Below are 21,940 nucleotides of genomic sequence, written 5' to 3'. Positions count from 1 at the left end.
TGCGAGCGAAAGAGGTCTGTGTAAAGCATATTGGTGATAATATCATCTTTCGTGTTTTTTTTTATTCAATTTAATTGTTTGCCATTGGAAGCGGCGCTTCCATGTGTTTCAAGTGATTCACACTATCAGTCAGATGCTTAAGCAACTCCTTGTCGAATTCAGAGTTCCTGAGAAACTACCTTCCTTGAAATTGCTAAAGCGGCCCATCTTCTTGCAATTTCAAACATTGGTTGTTTCATTTACGGCGATCAGGTACATAGAAAAGTTATTTGAAGAAATAGCAGATATCTATTCTCTGTTACTAAGGGAAGCGCAGCATTTCAAAATTAGAGATTATACCGTCTTCAGAGCAGTACTGACCAAGCCTCTTTACTTCTCCCTATATTTACGAAGGCTATATTCCCTTGTGTTGCACTTGAATTAAGATAACTTACGGGTTTGAACGTAGAGCCTCCCGCGCTCAGATTCACTCAGATGCTGAGTTGCTAGATGTCTGTTGGTAAGGGGATGCATGATAGAAGACGGCAAATACACAGAGCCGTAAGAAATCCTGAAAAAAACAAGCAGTGAATGCATTAGTGCATGTAATAAGCTGGAAATTGAAAGGGAAACATATGACTGCTTCCAATGATAATCATCAGGGTGATCACAATGATTTGAATTAATGAAATTGGCTGTGGTTTGACCAATGGCCATCCCGAGCAGAATTGCAGAAGCAACGGCGCGGCAGTCGCGTTGTCAACGCCAACACCAATGACATAATGAACGCCGATGACCTATTGTTTCTGCGCCGCGTTTCTGACGGCAAACGTTGTCAGTGTCTGCAGCCCACATCTCTCTCTCAACGCCCCACGTACATATAAGCGTGATTTAGGTGTCCACTGACCCAAAGCAAAGGAAAGGCGCATAACTGTCCTCTTGGAACAGTGGACGCGTCAATCGGACCTTAACTTTACGCTGAGCTATTACTGTGGTGTCATATGACGAAATATTATTGCTCACCCACTTTGTCCGCCGTAATTACTTGAATGCACCAAATGGTACATGTCACCATCCTGAAAAACAGACACAGCTTTAAAAACAGACACAGCAGCAGTTTAATTTCTCATACAACATGACTTGAACGGTTCACATTGCCAGTGCATGGTTCGCATTGGAACCCTTAAATTAACTTAGTGTGCCTGAACAACGGAAACCTTTGGAATACATATCTTCGATGAAGACTGTAGTTTCGTCTGTAACAACGCGTGATATAGTCTAGCCCAGTTATAACGAATATGATAGTCAAGCGGATCGCGTATGTTATGTCCGATGTTCGTAGCAAGTGGAGTCCCCCCTCTCGAACCAAGAATACTAAGTACGCCAAATGGAGTGTTTATTTCGTAAAAACTGCAGCATGCGTGCCTATTCCTTCAAAGCAGGCCCTAGCGCGCCACTTTTCAGAATCTCCAGGGTGGTCATGTTCGCCTAGCCAAGACCCTCGCTACCAAAAATGTTCTTTAGGGACGGGATATAACTAACCCTATCTGAAGCGCCCAAGGCATTTGGTGGATGGTCTGTCACATTAAAGAAATTCCTAGAAGTGAGGAAGTGCTCCCACTTGGTGTACACCGGCTTCGTCAGAGTAGAGTCTTTGGACAAACGGCACAGCACGGCTCTGCGATTTCCGCAAGAACTTAATCAACTAAAGCCACATTCGGCCCGCTAAGGATCAGGGACACGTTGTCGAAACATGCATGTGTATGATCACGTGCTTTTTCATCAGTGTCATGTATCGTTCCTGGGACCATGCAACAATAAAAGTAGCGGAGCGCTCGCGCGCGAGGACCAACCAGCTCCGCTCTCCTTTATCTGACGCTGCCTGCACGGGGCAGCTGCTAGTCTATAGGTGGAGCCGACTGAGCAGGAGATGAATACCATATACCAGCGCGGCCAGCAATACATTCCAACTTCTCAATCGGGGGCCATAAACTTGCCCCCGAAGATAGAAACTTCGTGCTATCAGCACTGAGCCGCCGCGGTGGCTCAGTGGTTATGGTGCTCGGCTGCTGACCCGAAAGACGGGGGTTCGATCCTGGCCGCGGCGGCTAGAAGTTCTGTAGAGGCGAAATTCTAGAGGCCCATGCACTGTGCGATGTCAGTGCACGTTAAAGAACCCCAGGTGGTTGAAATTTCCGGAGCCCTCCACTACGGCGTCTCTCATAGCCTGAGTCAATTTGGGACGTTAAACCCCATAAACTAAACTAACCTTCTCAAGCTGCTGTTAGCTGATCAGCTACCAAGCACAGAAGCTTTGCTTTCGCCGCTGCCACCACGCCATGCCTACCGCGCTTCTCCCAATTACGACGCTTTGCCGAACCGTCGCACCCACCAATAATGACAGACCTTTTAGGCCATCCGCGCACTCTGGCGTTAAGCTCTATAGTGCTCGATTTTCATCGCCGTTTCGTGTCAAAATGTTCTTTCCGGCGTAGTGTCCTGTTTTGTTTTTTGGTTCTTTACGGGGTTTAACGTCCCAAACCAAATGAGGCTATGAGAGACGCCGTAGTGGAGGGCTCCGGAAATTTCGACCACCTGGGGGTTTTTAACGTGCGCTGACATCGCACAGCACACGGGCCTCTAGAATTTCGCCTCCATCGAAATTCGGCCGCTGCGACCGGGATCGAACCCGCGTCTTTCAGGCGAGCACCATAACTACTGAGCCACCGTGGCGGCTTTGGCTGATAGCACGAAGTTTCTATATTCGGGGGCAAGTTTATGGCGCCTCCTGTTTCGTTATACTCGAGTGATTGTTCGTTGTATCTAGGTTAATTGTTCGTTGTATCTAGGTTAATTGCTCGTTGTATCTAGGTTAACTCCCATTTCCTTGATTTATAATTTGACGGTAGCAGTACACTTGTTCGTAATAAGTGGGAGTTCGTTATATCTGCGGCCGTTATGAGTGGGATCGACTGTATTTGCTCTCACACAATGGACGTAACGACCGCGTGTTCATTTTACAAACGGGCAGTATTTTTGCCCTTGATGTGTATTCAAGGTTTGCGCAATTAACGCTCTTTAACACGGCGGCAACGCTAGTCTTGCTTCGGAATATGTTTTTCTAAAAACTTGAGCCATGGAGACGCGGAAGCCACAATTGTTAACATCTCTATGCCTTCCAGTAACTATAAGCGCTAATTTTCTTCTTATTTTAACCATTATTTGTAATTTCAGCTGCAACGTGCTCAGATGAGAAGCTGAATGTTCTTTTGTCCACTGGTAACTTTTTTATATTGCGTCTATTAGTAGGTGCGAACTTGTCATTAACCTTTTAAATCTTAGCAATCGATTTCCATCCAGTAGATAACCATTGCACACTTGCTTTTATCTCCCACTAGACAACATGCAGAGGCTACTTAATGCTAAGAGAATTGTGCAGTGCGATAATGTGATTGCCCAAAACTTATCCATCTAACAGTTGGCTTAGTCTGTCGATCGTGAAGAAGCGAGAGGGCCTGATTGTTCTTGCGCGCACTAAACAGGCCCTTGACGGCTCTTTTCTTCGGCAATTGAAATTAAAATGAATGACGATGATTTGTACGAGCTTTCATTTCGCGCGCAGAGAATAACACGCAAAGAGTCGTTTTATTGCTGTCCACACCTGAATTCAGAATTATTTAAATTTTCTTGTTAATGCTAGAGCCAGAAACATAACCAGTGTCCGTTTGGCCACTGCGTTAACAAGCCGCGCGGCAGGACAGCCTTTCGTCATCGGCCGTGATAGACTCGGCAGCGCACACTGTGATGACAAATGGATTCGCCATTTTCGAAGTACCCGACAGCGCTGGACTGGCAACAAAGGAAGCCTTCATGAAGGAGTACGTTCTTGTGCTGTCAAATCTTTAGGTTCTGCTAGAACAAAAAAGGCAAACGAAACATACTTAGGTAAGAACAAAAAAGAAATATTTTCCTTAAAAATCGTAATAGTTCGAGAGGTGCAGTTTAGTAATCGGCGAATAAAAAGAACTCGACGAACGACTTCACTTATCCAATGCTCCCGCCACGGCATTTAATCCAGAAACCGGTGTTCATATCCATAGTTTTAAGCATAGTTTCTCAAGACATCCACAAAGGTGTACAAGAAGTGAACGACCTGTGCATATGTAGAAGAAAATTTACTTCACCTCCAAATATCCGAAGTGGTGCTCCTGTTTTTGCGGATCATCAGCAATGCGGCCTGTAATAGAAATGCAAGCGGTAGCCGATTCAGAGAGCGGCAACGAAAGGGTGGTACAAGCTGAAGAGAAACATCGCGAGTTTTATTATTTCCTGCAAGCATTTACTCCGTATACTTAATTATGACTCTGACAATAAACCATACTACTTACTGTAGTTTCGCCGATTTGAAGCTGCCTTCATCTCTTGATTATGATGGAGTGGTTAAGTTTGGTTTGGTTTGGTTTATGTGGGTTTAACGTCTCAAAACAACTCAGGCTATGAGGGACGCCGTTGTGAAGGGCTCCGGGAATTTCGATCATCTAAGGTTATTTCATGTGCGACGACATCGCACAGTACACGGGCCTCTAGAATTTCGCTTCCAATCAAATTTGACCGGCAATCGAACCCGCGTCTTTTGGGTCAGCAGCCGAGAGCCATAACCACTGAACCACCGCGGTGCTTGGAGTGTTTAAGTGATTCGCTAACATTTTGAGGGAAACATGGAGGCGAAATTCGATGTATATGTTTTTTTGTATTTGTATCGCTTTTTGGTTGCAGCTTCTAACTGCAATTTTAGCCCTTGTAAAGTGCTGTTGGTAAACAAGTAAACAAGCAAAATCTATTCACGCTTCTCCAGTATGAGCAGTCACTCCGGTGGTCTACGGTTCGCTGCGAGACGGACGGCCTGCGTTGCTTGTATTATCAGGCCCTGCGATGATCTTCAGCTTAAACGCGCATAAGGATGCCCACGTACTGCTCTGTTACATTTCATCTCTGTCCAGCATCTTCGCACTGGCTGGGGTTATTTGGTTGCAATGACAAAAGCAAATAATTCTGGATAGATGAAAAATAGACCTCCTTCTCCAATCTATACGTTTGGCGAGTGATAAACTGCCAGGCAGACTTAATGAAATTCAAATCTGCACGAGCTGTGGCAAATGGAAACGTCATCGTGGGACGGTTAAGGGAAAGCATGATGAAAATCTCAGGGGCGAAATTAACTGCAATTTTGTGAAGTTGGCTTTCTTTGGAAAGGACGAAAATAACATTGCAGTAGTGTGTTTTCCAGCACTTCTTGAGCCACTTCAGCATAACCATACCTCTTGAAACTGGAGTATATAAGCGAAGTGTTTCAGTATTGATGCAGGTAACAAATTCACACTGCATAGAGTTATAGGGAGACAAAGTATGAGATTATTTTAAATTAAGCCAGCGTAAGCGTTAAGGATAATAGCAGCTGGAGGCAAGGACATGATTGCTAGAAAGAAAGATGGGAAATGGAATGCAAATGCATGTAAATTGATGTAAGGCATGTAAGTTTATCACAGACGAATAGGCATCAATGCAAAGGGGAGCGACCTAGCTGGATACGACAAATAACTTGGATGCTAGGAAAGCTTGAAAATGTGGAAAAACACCGATACCAACTTATTCAAAGGATCTAGCGAAAAATGTACGTCACGGTAGATCCCGTTTTCTCTGTACGGTGACAAAATAAAAAATTCGATGCAAGCCACATAATATTGAGACAATACCTTGTGTCCTGACTTTGTAGCCCCATAGGCATGTTTCCTTGGTCTGGCCTCCTACTGTTAACTCACCGGCCATCATCCCAGCTTGATCGTACCCGTCCATGTCATCAATCAGCCTGATAGAAAAAAAAGCAGGCATGCTGAGCGCATAGGGTAGGTTACTTTCTACTTGGTACGGCTGTTGCACCAACATAGCGAGTTTAGAGAACAGTTCGTTGTTCCTCAACATTTTTGAATGGAAAGAGTAACAATATCCGAATGAAAAAATGCCATTGTTACTATGCTTGGCGTACACTGAATGTATGACCTTATCATTAAAAGCATGCATTGATGCAACTGGAAGGGCAAATTCTGCCGTAAGATTGCTGAATGGGTCGGGTGGCATACTCCTGTTTGAAGTGACCTCTTGTTTTAGTGCAGACTGTAATGAAAAACAATAGACTTTTTATTATCTGCCATTCTGCAGTGCTCAATTTTCCGGAAGATCACTGATTGACTCACATGCTTTATCGCTAGGTACACCACAGGCACATTTTCGAAAAAAAGTAAGTGGCACGCTGGACCACATGATTTTATTGCAGCTTGTAATTCCTCCGACCTGTACTAAACCAATAATATACAAAGCAGCACTAAAAATTTTATTAAGCTAAAGTTGTTTTAATACCAGTCAGGCAAAGCAAAAAAGTACGCACGCGGTAAGATTTATCGATTTCTAGCAACTTTTAATATCTACCTTTCTTAATTCGTGCGTTGCGCGCGATTAATTCCCTTGTGTATGAGCGTTTAATTTTTTTGGCCTTTAGTTTGAGTGTTAAATTAGAAGGTATGTGCCAACGACTTCTACATTATGCCTACCGACGGCAACCCCTTTTGCTGATTCTGTTCGAAAGTCCCTGGCACTTGGTGCTTGGGCAAGAGCCGGCTGCTGAACAAGCCTTTTGTGCAAAGGTCTTTGTTGCCGAAAGATTTTAGCCCGAGGGATGCTCAATGAAGAAACACTACTACCATTAAGCATGTTGACGCTATTTCCACCTCAGCACGCGAGGACCAACCAAAGACGCTATAGCCACGTACAGATAGTGGTCAGCGGTGACTAAAGGTGAGGAGGTGTTTAGGTTTAGCAGTGAATAACCTTACTTGTTGATATCACGAAGCATCTTCACCAAAGGCAGCACGGCAAGGTTTGCTGCGAGCTGTGAGGGACACAGTTCGGTCGGCATCTCTAGGGTGTGCGATACCGTCGACCAGCTGCGTCCAAGAAAGATACGAGCGAATAATGAGATTATTTATTGTGAAAAACCACGTTTTTTAAAGAAATGCAAATACCACATATGCCACTTGCCTATGTTGAAGAAATTGGAAATATTTTTTTAAAATAGCTTGTTTCACAATCTGTTGACAAAAGACCAACTTGGAAAGTCGGAGTTCAACTTTCAGCTAGTCGTAAAGACCCAAGAGGTTCCCGCCTCAGTCCAGTTTGCGGCACGCTACCGTACTTGATATTACTAGACTGCATTTGCGGTCAAAGTAAGCCACCAGTAGTGAAACAATATCTGGTGAGCACAATTTTTTTAGGACTGGAGTCAGCACGCATATGTCCATTCGAAAACAACTGTTTAACTTTTATCTTGCTAGCGTTAGCAATTAAAACTTGATTTAGGTGATTGAGGTTAGTTTCTGCGTCTAATATTTCGATGCTTTACGCATCTTGCATAAATAATTGCATGACTGGGTTGAAAGTATTTTCTATAACACCCGCGTGAATATTGACCCCACTCTTTGGAAGTAATGCTAGGTTTCATTTTTGTTGAATTTGAACTTTCAGTACTTTTTTCGGAACAGCTTGTACACAATATTTCAGTATTGCGGTATAATAAGTTAGCGAAATTTAGGCTACAGACTGATTAGTCAAGAAATAATAATGAGGAATTTATCAACTTAATTTTTTTATTTAAGCTTTTAACGGGATGGCTTTAAGGCTGGCGTTCAACGGAAATTCAGGCGTCGTCCTCGGCGACGTGATCGAAAAATGCCCAGAGAACCAGGTGGCACGCCTGCCACCTAAAGTCACGTCACCTTATGACGTCATCCAACCTGCACACCGGATTTTCAGCAAACTGTTCATAGTGACAGGCAGCCGTTAAATTACGATTGGTCGTTAGAGGTTGCAGAGGAAGAGCACTCTGAGTCTCCCAATCCCCATTGGTGGCTGTGTTTTAGGCAGCCACCCGTAGAGGCAGGGGCGCAAAGCTTCATAATTGCACCACGGCGCCAGAAATGGTTTGAGGACAACCCTGGATCTATGAATATCAAGTAAACAATGACCAGTTCCGCAAGTAAGGGCATCTACTCCTAAAGCTATCGCGTCGTATCCTTGCGATGAAGCTTAAGTCTCGCCTCCACTGTCTTACGCTGAAAGCCAACTTTTATATATTTTTAAAATTTGCTAAAATATCTGATACTGACATGACTTGCACCTAAAATTTTGAATCATGTTCCTACCTACGGCGACGTGGGCTGTTTCGCTGTCCTTCATTTCACCATTCAGAGGGAACAAGTTGAAAAAATTTGAATGAGACTGCCAGGGCTCTGAATGTATGTTTACCGCTTCCTACATTAATGACGCCAAGTCGACCGCAAGAACGTCATTTAGACATGAATCCTAGCCCTGTTCTCAAAATGTTTGTCCTGTTCTTCCGTTTAAGATTTCCACAACCGAGTGTCACGACGGCAAAGAGAGCTCAAGGAAGTAAATCCGGTAATAAAACAATGTGTTGTCAGAATACAGCTTTAAGATGTATGAAAATGTTTTTGCAGTACTTAGAGAGGAAATATGACATGCTTTTATAAGGGCAGCAACTTTTATCTCGTCTGTCTTCTAGATGGTAACACCCTGAGTTTTTGCGCTTTCGTATAGCACACATATCGTTCATCCATTTGCATGTTTGCTGTCTGGTTTGAAGATAACTTTTGGCAGGGAGTCCTAATTATTTCAGAAGAAATTCTGTTCCTATAATGGCGACTGTAGCGCACGAGAGGCTGTAAACTTAGATTCTGAGGCTGAGAAGTTGGGCGACATTCAAAGGAATTTTATTGCGATAGGAATACTACTCCCAAGAACGGCCTTTCGCGTAGCGGCGGCCACTTGCCTTGTTTGACCTTTACAATGACCCCTGACGTCACACCATGCCTAGTGACGTCACAGCGTGACGTCATAGGAGGAGCGAGAGACGGGCTACCAACTCGGCTCGTCGGGTAACGGCGGTCGCTTGCCACGGCGCGCCGCGCTCCTCCCGCTAGTAGCGCTAGTGGCGTTTGGCGTGGCGTCATACCAGGAGCTAGAGACGGGCTACCAACTCGGCTCGTCGGGTAACGGCGGTCGCTTGCCACGGCCCGCCGCGCTCCTCCCGCTAGTGGCGCTAGTGACGTTTGGCGTGACGTCATACCAGGAGCTAGAGACGGGCTACCAACTCGGCTCGTCGGGTAACGGCGGTCGCTTGCCACGGCCCGCCGCGCTCCTCCCGCTAGTGGCGCTAGTGACGTTTGGCGTGACGTCATACCAGGAGCGAGAGACGGGCTACCAACTCGGCTCGTCGGGTAACGGCGGTCGCTTGCCACGGCGCGCCGCGCTCCTCCCGCTAGTGGCGCTAGTGACGTTTGGCGTGACGTCATACCAGGAGCTAGAGACGGGCTACCAACTCGGCTCGTCGGGTAAAGGCTGCCGCTTGCCACGGCGCGCAGCGCTCTTCCCACCAGAGGCGCTGCATATGCAGTATAAAACACCTGCTTTCGCAACCTACCAGGCTTAACCAAAGCTAAGCCCCCGCCAATTTTTTTCAAGAAACGCAATCTTCACAAAAGACGTGAAACGTTATTTTACACAATACTCAGCTGCATGAAGAACTACGTTTATTTAGGAGTTCGTTTAGAAATAATTACAGAAGACCACATGGGGTTGGTCTCACGAGAAACCAAACAAGAAAATAAGCGGTTCAAGTGGCAAATCAGTCGAAGGCCTCTATATTGTTTTGTAAAGTCTTCGCGGAGCAGGTAGGTTAAGTACCTGATGCCAGCGCAGCCAAAACTAAATGGCGACTGAAGCTCGTCCTAGTCAAAAAACCAAAGATGTTGGCGCGCTCTCAAAACTCAAGTTGGACGCACGCGCATAATTAATTCGGCATTTTGTTAGAGCCGAGCCAGCCTAATGGCAGCCATGCTGACAAAACGCCAACAGGATTAGAATTGCCCTGTGTACGGGCAGACTAAATCTTGTCCCAAGCGTATTTACCAGGCTTGTCCCCATCTAGCTCATTGGCGTACGACATCTACAAGCGGCTTGCGCCTAGGAAAGCTTGAGACTCCATTCAGATTTGAATACATCTGAAGGCAGGAATCAGACCGGAAAACTTAAAACCGGGAAACTGAAAAACCCTAGAACAAAACACACGCAGGCACACGCTCTATGGCTTGACTGCAATTCTGTCCTTAGGACTGCAATGCTGCCCGTCTGGGGCTACCCCAGAGTTGCTTCCTTAGGTCGCTGGGCTAAACATTAGCGCACTCGGAGACATCATAGCATGGTGATGTTTTGTTGCTAGTTCTGCAGTTACCACGTGCATGTGACGCTTGCATGAGTCGCACAGAGGAACAACGTCGTGCAGAAGCCAGGGCGAAGAACACGGGGCGTTACTGAGCGCTCAGGGTCCACACGCGGAAACAGGCGCAAATAGAGCAGTATGCATAATCTAAATTTTCCATTTATGCAGAAGCATACAGCGCAAAATCAAGGGTAGAAAAAGCAGAGGGGGAAACTAGCCCTCAGCATATGCATTACCATGATTGTGGAATTGGCATATAATGTTTCTCGCTTAGCTTTAGTTCATTTATGGTTCAATGACGTCTTATCTTAAATTTATCTCTCTTCTACGATACCCTGTGTGCGGTCCCGAAAGGCACCACAGTAGTAGCCCATTGTTTGTGGCACGTGCTCGCCGTGGGAATTCACTTAAGCATTTCAGGTGACAAGATGGTCTAAGATTACTGCCTGACGCTGCAGTTCAATCTGCTCTACACCGCCCCGCTGCCCCCTCAAGCATTGCTGTACACCCCCCATGATTCATTACGTCACACGGCATCTAACACGATACAAAGCCGTGTCTGGTACAGCCTGCCAACCGACTTTACCTGCACGCCAGCTTCAATGCGCAGCCTTAACATGCTGCTTCAGATATGCGATCAGTTGCGGAATTGCAGGGGATGTGCAATACTTCCGTCGAACACGTACAGTCGTGAGCAAAAGTGGAGAGATCGGCGCTTCGGCGGCGGGAGCAGTTGCGGGGCCGCCCCACGGCGCTGCTATCTCGCCGCGCTCGCTCGCTGCGAGAGTGCCTCGAGTGACGACAAACTTCCCCCTCGCTCTCGCGCGGGTGTTTATCACGACTGATAAATTCCTAGTGCGGATTTCGGCTACTCTGCTGGTGAACGGTCGCGTCGACGAGGAGTGTGAAAAGAAAAGTGTGTAGTTCCCGAAGGGAAAGTAGCCGAAATCCGCACTAGGAATTTATCAGTCGTGATAAACACCCGCGCGAGAGCGAGGGGGAAGTTTGTCGTCACTCGAGGCACTCTCGCAGCGAGCGAGCGCGGCGAGATAGCAGCGCCGTGGGGCGGCCCCGCAACTGCTCCCGCCGCCGAAGCGCCGATCTCTCCACTTTTGCTCACGACTGTACATCTTCCGTGACGAGCATCGAATACTTCCAGGATTTGAGAAAGTGGCATATACCATCTAAGAGTGTTCTCCGAGTTGTGGTCAGTCAACGATGGTTAATTTACAGTTCCCCGGTAGCTTAGCTGCCTGAATGCAAAAAATAGACCGGCCAATGTGGCAGTAAACTTTATGTTTCGAATTGTCAGACTATTTCCGTGTTTTTTACTCGACTGAATTACTCTTTTGCATCGAACAATTAGTTCTCTCCCCATTCTGCAAGAGTGTGCTGTTTGCTCTCGGTTTTCGCGCTTGAGAAATTTTTCTGTACACTTTCGGTGCAAGTTTGCATTTTTTGCGTGTGTAATAATTCTCAGCTTGAAGGTGCAAGTTTTCATTTTTTGCGTGTATAATATTTCTCAGCTTGAAGCAAACATTTCCAAAAACCTAGCTCTTCCTACACGCTCAAGGAATGGACCCCTGCAGGTAAAACCAATTCAATCACTGCCTTACAAGCAAGAAAAGAATATATAGGGCAATGGCTACCGCTCGCTTATCTTGTCACGCGCCTCATGTTTGCAGAGCGGTCCGAGGAGCTATCAGGTTTCCGTATCAGCGCAAACACTCGCATTATCGCACTTTTCCGACTCCCAGTCATTCGCGAACCGTACTGACAGGCGCCGGATAACGTACAAGCGAGCTGCGACTATTGGCGTCGCTGAATACGACATTCGAAGGGCTGGAACATCTGAGATTGGCTGTGGCAACTGTTCTAGTTATGGGATGCTTATGCCTAGTAGTCGATTCAACTCTTTCGCGGCTATGCACGGCAACATAGCCGACGCTGGCTGGCCGAATATACTCTAGCTTGCCTTCAGTTAGCAGCAGGCCCCTGCTGCTGTCGCCCAAAGGCTACATGCGGCGGATGCTGTTCTTTGATTAACACTGCGTGGTACGTGTATGGCATACAACGGCCGAAACGGTGCCGAGCGCGCGGGGGTCTCGTCGTTTCGCCAGGGAAGCAAGATGAGCTAGGCAAGCAGATGTTCCACAGCCTTAGTTCCTCTTTAGCGGTACTGTGAAGGTGTGGGTTGACGTGACACAATGCTTTGATGAAGAGGGGAGAATAACAACGGCTGAATATACACATGCTGTTACATGACAAAACAAATCTACCGAACGTGAGCCAAGTAAAATGAACTAGCCAAGAGATGCGATGTTCTTGGGTATTGAAGAAAGTCAGCTCTAAAATTATGCGTTTAGAAGGCTTTTATTGAGTGCCCCGTTGTATCAATTTTTACCTCGCTCCCAATGCGATCATTAAAAGGACATTGTTGCCATTTTACCCAATTCAATGTCATGCATTGTGACACTTCATGCACGTGCTTGGGGCAAGACACTGGACATTGACTTTTCCTGGATGTTACTGGCCGCGCCATGCTGTCATCGTGTCCCCGCGGAATGATTCCGATATCTGGCCCTTGCGACGACCCATGTTATCATATTTGGTAGCCACTGAAGAGTACATCGGCAAGCGAAGGGGTTGACAAAGGCAGCGGCCGCAGAAGGAATGGAGAAAGCCGCCAGCGGCAATGGCGAAGGAGGAGGGGTGCTAAACGAAGAAATCGAGGTTTCAACAGAAGGAGCCGACGGGGGAAACAGGGAGAGCGGTCGGAAGACAGCAAGGCAGAAAACCGGGGCGACGACAAGACCGGAGTCCGACTTCTGTCAACGCGTCCCTGCGCCTGATATTTCGCCATAGAATAACCAGCCGTAGAAGGAAGGAGCGCAACGGCAGAGAATTCCCAGCCTGGCCGTGGCAGACATCGAGCCCTTCATCAGACCCGTGCCACGCCGACGCATCCCCAGTGACAACGGACGCAAGAAGTCCTGTAGCGGCATCCAGCCAGCTTACTTAATTCAATATGTCTAAAATTTATCTCCCGAGTCCATATTCTCATCTCCACATGCCCTGTGTGGTCCAAGGGCGCGCCGACCAAAACGGGGATGGAACAAATAACTACTGTGTCAAAAGACGTGTGTCGTCCCTTGCAGCGATTCAAGGGGAGAGCATGAATTGCTGTGCAGCCGTAAGCAGATTTGAAGTGTTGGACCTAATTGCTAAATTCTTGGTTAACGTGTTCAATTGCAATTGCTAGTCGAAAAAGCTTTTTGTATTTGCTGACAAGGAGCGGAGACAGGCAAGTGCAGGAAGCCTGAGAAACGTCTAAAGTTGGACTCAAGGGGATGACAGAAGCAGACCTCGGCTCGGGAATCAGAACGTTGTAAACTTCACAATCGAGAACGAGTGCGTTGACCAACCGTGCTACACTTGTTACGATGGTGTGCCGTTGGCAGCATTGTTCTCGTACTAATCCAGAACTGCCTTTCCTATCACGGAGATTTCGTCCCATTAGCAAATAGAGAGGCTCAGTACGCTGGGCGAGTGGACGGTGGAGTCAGTTCGCGGAACAAGACGCGCAAACACACGCCGGCGTTAGTGTTCGGACAACGAGGGAAACGGTGGTGCCACCTCGGTCGGAGGTAATCTGTATGGGAGCGATGTCGGCTTATAATAATGAGAGACACATAGGAGTCCTCTAGCCTGTAGAAGGCCTCACAATGAGACTATTTGTGGCGGGACGCTTGGTAACGCTTCGATAAAAGAAAAGAGTTCCTGTCCGTCTGTGTGACTACTAGCAAGAAGAGCTCCACGTGCCAGAAATAAAAATATAGCTATGTTTACCACGACCGAGGCAGGTGAGCCCGGAGCCACGGTTTGCTCGACAAGACGCGTCAGCGAAGGGAAAAGAAACGAAGTGAACCTCTAGTATGATCTCTCTTATACCGCCAGCAAACAGCGAGATAGACTTGAGAGTCTCTTAAAGCGCTGTTCGAATATGTTCACTGCATGGAAGCTATACCTAGGATGGTGTGTAGTCATTAAGCATCGCATTTAGACCGGCGACGCATTGCCAGTGTACCAACGAGATTATAGAATTTCTCACTCACAAACAGGACGGATGGCTAGGCACGTCCAAGAGCTAACCGTCAAAGGCATTGTTGAACACTCCAAATCCCCGTGGGGGGCACATGCGATTCTGGTTGAGAAACTCGACGGTTGATTTTGATTGGGGATAGACTACCAGCGAATATATTCCGTTACATGGATAGACCTCTACCCACAGCCACAAGTACCGGAAACCCTCGCGAAACTTGGGTAAGGCAAATATTTCATGGATGTTGAGCGTAATCGTGGTTCTTGCAAATGGAAATGATTGCGAATGACGTAGACAAAACCGCATTTAACACACCCTGTTGCCAATTTAAGTGCCGACGCTTGGCGATGGAAATTGTTAACAGCCCTGCAGAGAACTGCGGGCGTACTATTGGCCGGTTTGCTGGGGAAATAAGCGCTTCGTCTACATGGACGATATTATTGTAGCGAAAGTCACACTACGGGACCTGGGGCTTCAATCGCGGACCGTGCAAAGTTGACCTTCAAATGACCTTGAACTTCGAAATCAAAGGCAAGGCTCATAACTGACCCCCCGGGGCAGTGGGCATCATAGTCGCGCTTTAAGCAACGAAGCCAATGGAGCGGGAGCGTGGAAAGCAAAGGAAAGGCGCATAACTGCCCTCTTGGAAGAGTGGACACTAGTGTTCAGAATGCATTCAACGTTATAGATGCCAAGCCACTTATAGTTGCCCGATACGCCATAGCTTTCGCTCTGCACTGCTGAAACACATATCTATTTGCAGAAGCCCTTCTGCTGCTCTTGGAGGAAATTGTGGAGGTGCTGGTCAGACTGCCAGCCACTGGCTTAAAATTGAAGTCCTCAAACTTCCAAATTCTTCAGGTACAGCTCAGTTACATTGGGAGCAGCCTATCGCGTTCGCAAGCTGGCATTTTAGCCCAATCGAGCAGTGATACAGTGGCACTCAGCACGGCTCTTTTGCGGTGGTTTCGAAATGCGACACTTGTTCCTAATTGTTCTAACTTGGCCCTAATTGATTTTTACGAAATTGTTACTAAAGGCAGTGCGAAGCGAAATAACATCCAGCAGAGCTCTAAATCAAAGCTAGTTCAATTTCAAGTTCAAGTTAGTTCAAGCGAGTTGAAGTTAGTTCAGTTGCGATTTTTATTATATGCAGGAGGTTTAAAAAAATCCTTCAGTCATCACGTAAAATATAATAAAGTGCCATGCGGGATTCTCCTGCTATGCACTACGTACATGCATTAAAGTTAAGTCGTGGTTTAAAATGTAATATGGTTGCGCATCCATGAAGTAGTTTTTTTTTTATTTCACTGCGCCCTGGCCATCTTGTGAAGGATTGCAAGGCAGGTAGTTGTTCACTCGGATAACCTGCCTTCACTTCCTTTCAAACTTTTTGTCTTTCTGAGCGCATGAGATATGTTTGTGGTTCAGGCTTCAAAAATTCGATCGTGCTGTTTATTAAACACAAAAAATTAACCAACGCACATGCAACATGGTTTACTTACATAAGACCAAACTTGGCGTGAACTTCAGATCCCTCTGTGTGTGAGCCTCCAGCATCAGGGTGCTTTCTGGCAGCCAACGAAAACATGGAAAAATGCAAAATTAGTCGTTTACGGTTTATCAAATATTCATCGGACTCACAGGATAAAAATCACACTAATTTGTAGGGCACATCAACTAAAAGCTTCTGCATAAAGCAGCAGTTGCTACTCCAGGGGGAAATCACGTGCTATCTTCGAATAATTCTTAAGCATGATGGACAAATCAAAAGCGAATTAGTAAGCAGTAGAAGAGTCTAATGAGATGACCTTTCTTTGTTAATGCATTGAGCAGTCAAATGCACGGAAATAACTTTCTCGTTAAAGCATATACATGCAGGAAGTGAACTTTCACTGAATCTGTGGAAAGCTTAGGGGAATGATCTTTTAACTTTTTTATGTTATCAATAGGAAACTAATAACGTAATCATTTTCGCGGAAGTTGCAAGTTCGGATTCCACAGATGGCGTGTTGTTTTCTTTTCTTTTAATTATAAGCATTTTTCTTTTAAGCAAACAACGATCACAATACTAATTTCCTACTCATCGACACCACAAAATCAAAGAAAGACTCCCACAGTTTTTTCTTGCCCTTAATGAATGCAAGCTTCCTTTCATGGGTATGAAAATATTGAAATATTGACTATGAATTTCGAAACTCAGGTTTGCATCTCTCTACAAATAAAATGTGCCAAATTGACGCTTTAACCAGCAATTTACGAGAAATTGGCATAAAGTATGTGTTCGCTCTGAGAAGTTTGCAGCGCCCTAGTGTGGGAAACCGTGAGCTATACAAGCCCCTTTGGTTAGAGTTTGAACGAAGAGAAGTGAATATTGCGTCTGGCATTATGTGGCGGTGACACAGCAGCTATGGCGTTGTTATGCTGGCACAAAGAAGAATGCATACGCAGTCAGATAGCGTTGCTTGACGACGTGCCCCACATATGATGTGCAGCAATTTCAAAGCTCGCATTCTTTCTTTGAAGGCAAAAATTTGTGAGGCCAAGGTGTCTGCTAAGCGGTACTAATCGCAACACTTTGTCTAATCAGGATATCTATATGAGACCACTTCGCACAGATGACATCATTTTTAACATTGCATCAAATCTGAGATAGGCCATGCCTTTGTGATTGAGACCACTATTCGCACCTCACTTGTTTCCACCAATACACAAACTACAATAGAAGTATTAAAAGCGCAGAGACTTTGTACATATTTCTTTCCGAGCGTGTGCTAATAACACAAAAGTAAATTCATAATTCACGGCCCATAATCACCATCATCAGCATTCTAACTGTCGTCAACTCATGGAAAAGGATTCTGTCATGTCCGTCGAAGTAGCACTGTTCTGTGACAGGTGCGGACACCTTATTCCCGCAAACTTCATAATATCATCCCTCCGCCAGACTGCATAACGCGCCCCGCTACGCTTGCTTTATCTAGAAATGCAGTTTGTCACCAAAACGGTCTATCGGTTACTTTCCCTGAGCATTGTGTGCCCTGCCCATGCCCATCTCTTTATTTAATTTCGACTAAGATAACAAAAACACCTGTTTTTTCAGTGACCAATTCTTTCCCGTTTCTTTTTAAATTCCATTGTTTCCATTGAGCCACCACGGTGGCTCAGTGGTTACGGCGCTCGGCTGCTGACCCGGAAGACGCGGGTTTTATACCGGCCGCGGCGGTCGAATTTCGATGGAGGCGAAATTCTAGAGGCCGGTGTACTGTGTGATATTAGTACACGTTAGAAAACCCGAAGTGGTCGAAATTCCCCGAGCCTTTCACTACGGCGTCCCTCATTGCTTGAGTCGCTTTCGGACCTTCAACCCCCTAAACCATCTTTGACATTGATTTTCTTCTGCTTGTGCTTAAACACTCTTATTCTTCGTAAATACAATGAACAGCCTAAACGCATACTATCTGATTTCGTGTGGACAAAATGCCACAATGAAGTGGCCCAAAATCTATATTGGGCCTACGTAGTTCTGATATTTAACAATTTGACTGTGCCGTCGTGATAACCTCAACCTAAAATACGTTGGCTTGCGCGAAGCGAATTTTTAACAAAGATGAGCAACATTAAGAGTTCATTCGTTACGTTCAGCTCAGGCATCGCATCATCAATAATACTAAACCTGGCGGAAGAATTGGCGTCTGCCGCAGCACTATTCAAGATAGCGTTGTAAGCCAGGTTTTCTCGCTTAACAGAAAAAATTAGGGACTTCGTAAGCTGAAGCAAGTCGAGGTCCTCACGTTCTGGCGACTTGAAGAACTACGGAGACGATAAAACTACAACGATTAAACTACTGCATAAAACGAGCGTTACGGCGGCGTTCCCACCGCTGTTCGACTTGTAGAGCATGCTTTCTCTCCGTTAGCCCACGGTTAGCAGGTGGTGGCTGCATCGACGGTCTGCGCATCGTTAATATGCAAGGTACTCCAGATGCTTATTCCTAACGCCTGAGATACTTCGGAGCCGTATGCTGCGTTGATCTGGAGTTTTTGTTTGGTTTGGCCGAGAAACGAAGTAGCCGCATTTGGCTATGGACTGCCGCTGACCCGTCGGTCGATTGAAAGCCCTGGACGACCACCGCACTGAGCTGCAAAGCGCACAAAGCAGCCACGCACGCGTCAGGTGTGCGCGGCCTTGTCACGTGATCTTGCTGCAACACCACCGGCAGCTCCGGTGATGAACCGGCAAACGATCATTAACAGGCTAGCCACGCGGGGCCTCTGCTCTGAGCCTCAAAGGACAGCAAGCGTGCACGGCCGCGTGATGAGTGTTCAAGCAGCATTGCCGCTGGGCGGTGTCTTGCGGATTAACCAATGCCGTCGTGATTGAGAGGCATATAAACTTTTGGTTTGGTTTGGTTTATGGGGTTCAACGTCCCAAAGCGACTAAGGCTATGAGAGACGCCGTAGTGGAGGGCTCCGGAAATTTCTGACATCGCACAGTACACGGGCCTCTAGAATTTCTTTTCCAAGGAAATTCAATCTGCAAAACTGAGTTTAGGCCGACAGCCGATTGGAATTTTCCTGCATCTTATTTTGCTGAATCTGATAGCCTTTTAAGAAAAAGCAGCGGGACTGCACTTCAGCACCGTCTTCAATAAAAATGGTACGACGAATTGATTTTTTGGGGAGTAGAGGTTTCACTCACGCACGAACACACGAAAATTCGCACGACCGCACACGCATATAAAGTTTGAATGCTTTTGGAGTGTGGAGTCGGGTGAGTCGGTGCAGTACTTCTGGGTTTAGGCAATGGCTGGAGCTTCTGCAGGGTAGGGGTGGGTGGATGTGTGTGAGTGGATTGTAGGTGAAAGCTCGCAGATATATGAATGTTTTCCGGTGGATGCCTAGAAGTCCAGTTACTGGAGGTTGGTTACTAATCCGGAGGGGGCAGGCTTCAAACAAACAAACAAACAAACAAGCGCAAAGACACACACACACACCACTGCTAAAAGGATTATTGGTTTTAACGCCCCAAAGCGACACAGGCGACGAGGGACGTCGGAGTGGAGGGCTCCGGATAATTTCGACTCTCTGGATTCTCTAACGTGCACTGACCTCCCACAGTACACTGGCTTCTAGCATTTCGCCTCCATCGAAACGCAACCGCCGCGGCTGGGATCGAACCTGCGTCTATCGCGTGAGCAGCTGTGCACCATAACCACTGGACCACGGCTGCGGCTTGTAAAAATTGAAGGCTACAGCAGAGCGGCGAACTGAGGCGCGAAACTGAAGATGAGGCGTCGTTGGTGTTACTTCGTACAGCGCTCCTTTTCTGACGTGATATTTGTTAGACGCGTTAAGGCTTATGTAGGGAAGAAAGTTGGCTATGTACCAAGCAGCTCCTCCCTCTAATTTCTCCAGTTAAGCCTACTTCCTGTCAACTGCGGCCAACTTATCTTTAAGATGCTATTGGAAGGAAATTTGGAAAAATTCTAAGGAACGGCTTAAAATTAAATTGAATGTCGATGGCGAATTTTCGCTCCACGGGACGATGAGAAGTTCACAGGAAGGTAAAGAATTTTGAATTACGGGCAGCGGCCAAATTTTTCACAGGAGCGTCGAAGGCATTTGATTCTATTGCCTAGGGCAATGAGCTTTGAATCCAAAAAACTTCCGCATTTTTATAAGATCGCTTTCATGATAAGAAGGGTAGGGGCAACCGTCGTTCTTCGGGTAAGTATTTGGAGAAAGCTACTAAGGATTTAAACAGCCAATGTTCAGACAAGGTGGACGCTTGGGCATGCTGGTTAAACATTATCGGTGCAGCGCATACGAAGTGGGCGAGAAGAGACACAGACACAAAGCTAACATTTCCACGTTGTGTCTTGTCTCTTCTCGCCCTCGTCGTATGCGCTGCACCGATAAAGCCAATATTCAGTAATAAAACGCAAAGTCTCGTACCAGTGAGTTGAGCTCAGCAGCTGCAATAATAATTGTTGTAATATGGCGTGGACAGGACAGGAGGGTGACAACACACAATGAAACAGTGACAACAAAATGACACCACGCACAATGACACACCACAATATGTCAAAACATTGAAAGCGAACAAGGATCAGGGGAGCATCAGTATGCTTAGCCAATGTTTCGGCAAAAGGACTTTTATCATTGTCGTCTACGCGACGGCAGGGCCTGCTGTCAAAACGGCGTCTATAAGCGCCGGAGGTTTGCCCTTTTCTTGCGCACTTTTTGTTTTTTAACAGTGGTAATGGTTCTATCATTTTGGTTCTGAATCTGCTCGAGGCAATCTGAAAATGAACCATGACAGAGCTTTTCTGTTGTTCAAAATCAGTCACACGCGACCCACACAGCTTTATATTTTACGATATGTGAAAGAATACTCCGTACTCGGGAATATGGTATGAAGGACCATTTTATGCGCAACTTTCGTGTTTATAGGGCTGCATGAAAGCTTCGATGAAGCAGCGTTAAAAAAACTCTCTTTTCTTACCTCAGCAGCCCATTGTAGGCTATTCGCCAACGGCGGTTGGGAGATAAGCACTGGAGCCGCAGTCCAGCAGCCGAGAAGCTGCTGCCCGCACTGCGGTCCAGCGTGAAAGATGGGGACAATGTGTAGAGCGCTCCGTCTGAGGTGCACAGCGCCAGCCAGAGCTCGGCCACGTGATCTGAGAAGCGACGGACGCTGGCGATCACCCGGTCTCCATCGGTGTTCACTCCGCAAAAGAGCACCCTGTCTTCAACCTGTGTTGGGAGTCGAAAATCTGATGATGAATATTGTCGTCCACGTGTTAAAAAGCCTACAAATGTAAACTACGCACACTACCCACCTGGGGCCGGAAATATGACTCAAGGCTATCCGGATCACGTTCTCTGGCTTTCCGCACGTTCAAATCATGTGTAAGGTCACGAAATTGTTAGGAGCGTTGATGTAACGCCGATAACAAAAAGATATAAAAGTCCGATATAGAAGTTATAAAAGATATAAAAGATTTAAAAGTTCGATAAGATATAAAAAATCGGCTGGTGTGGGTAGTGAGTCCAAAACTGTGATATAAAACGTGCAAGCTGAGCATTTTATGGAACAAATACAAGTTCTACACAGAAGAACGAACTTCTGGCGACACGCCAGAAGATTACCAGTGTTAAGAGCTGGAACAGAGGTTGCTACACAGGACCTGTACTTCAGGTGCGCTTCACAGGCTTGGCAAAAAAAAAGTTTCGGTTATTTATTTGTGCTTTTGGCATTATGCGAAAGATTTGCTACCTTCGCACAAACTTCCACACGTTGAACTCACGTTTGAGGTGACGAAATTGTTAAGAGCATTGATATAACCCCGACAACAAAAAGATATAAAAGTTCGCGCGGAGCTGTATGCATGGAAGGGTAATCGAAAAAAATAGGCCGGTGCGGGTAGTGAGTCCAAAACAGTGACATAAAACATGCAATCTGAGTGTTTTATGGAACCAAAAAAGTTCTGCACAGAAAATCTAACT

General features: G+C 46.3%; 1 protein-coding gene across 2 annotated transcripts in view; it reads right to left on the bottom strand.

The window, feature by feature from the left end:
- Nucleotides 1-21,940, bottom strand: part of LOC149361210 (uncharacterized) — a 117,551-nt gene that overhangs the window by 76,790 nt on the left and 18,821 nt on the right. For both annotated transcript variants that reach the window (XM_089572624.1, XM_089572625.1), the window contains exons 3-9: nucleotides 20,937-21,187; nucleotides 15,935-16,000; nucleotides 6,867-6,977; nucleotides 5,733-5,845; nucleotides 4,164-4,216; nucleotides 1,003-1,055; nucleotides 435-550 (exon numbers count right to left, since the gene is read on the bottom strand). In XM_089572624.1, the coding sequence (XP_089428750.1) occupies nucleotides 435-550; nucleotides 1,003-1,055; nucleotides 4,164-4,216; nucleotides 5,733-5,845; nucleotides 6,867-6,977; nucleotides 15,935-16,000; nucleotides 20,937-21,187 (763 nt within the window). The remainder of the gene's footprint in view (nucleotides 1-434; nucleotides 551-1,002; nucleotides 1,056-4,163; nucleotides 4,217-5,732; nucleotides 5,846-6,866; nucleotides 6,978-15,934; nucleotides 16,001-20,936; nucleotides 21,188-21,940) is intronic.

The sequence above is a fragment of the Amblyomma mixtum genome, chromosome 2, assembly GCF_055824585.1.
Source record: "Amblyomma mixtum isolate Tamu chromosome 2, ASM5582458v1, whole genome shotgun sequence".
NCBI classification, from domain to species: domain Eukaryota; kingdom Metazoa; phylum Arthropoda; class Arachnida; order Ixodida; family Ixodidae; genus Amblyomma; species Amblyomma mixtum.
This window is presented reverse-complemented; position numbering and strand designations above follow the sequence as displayed.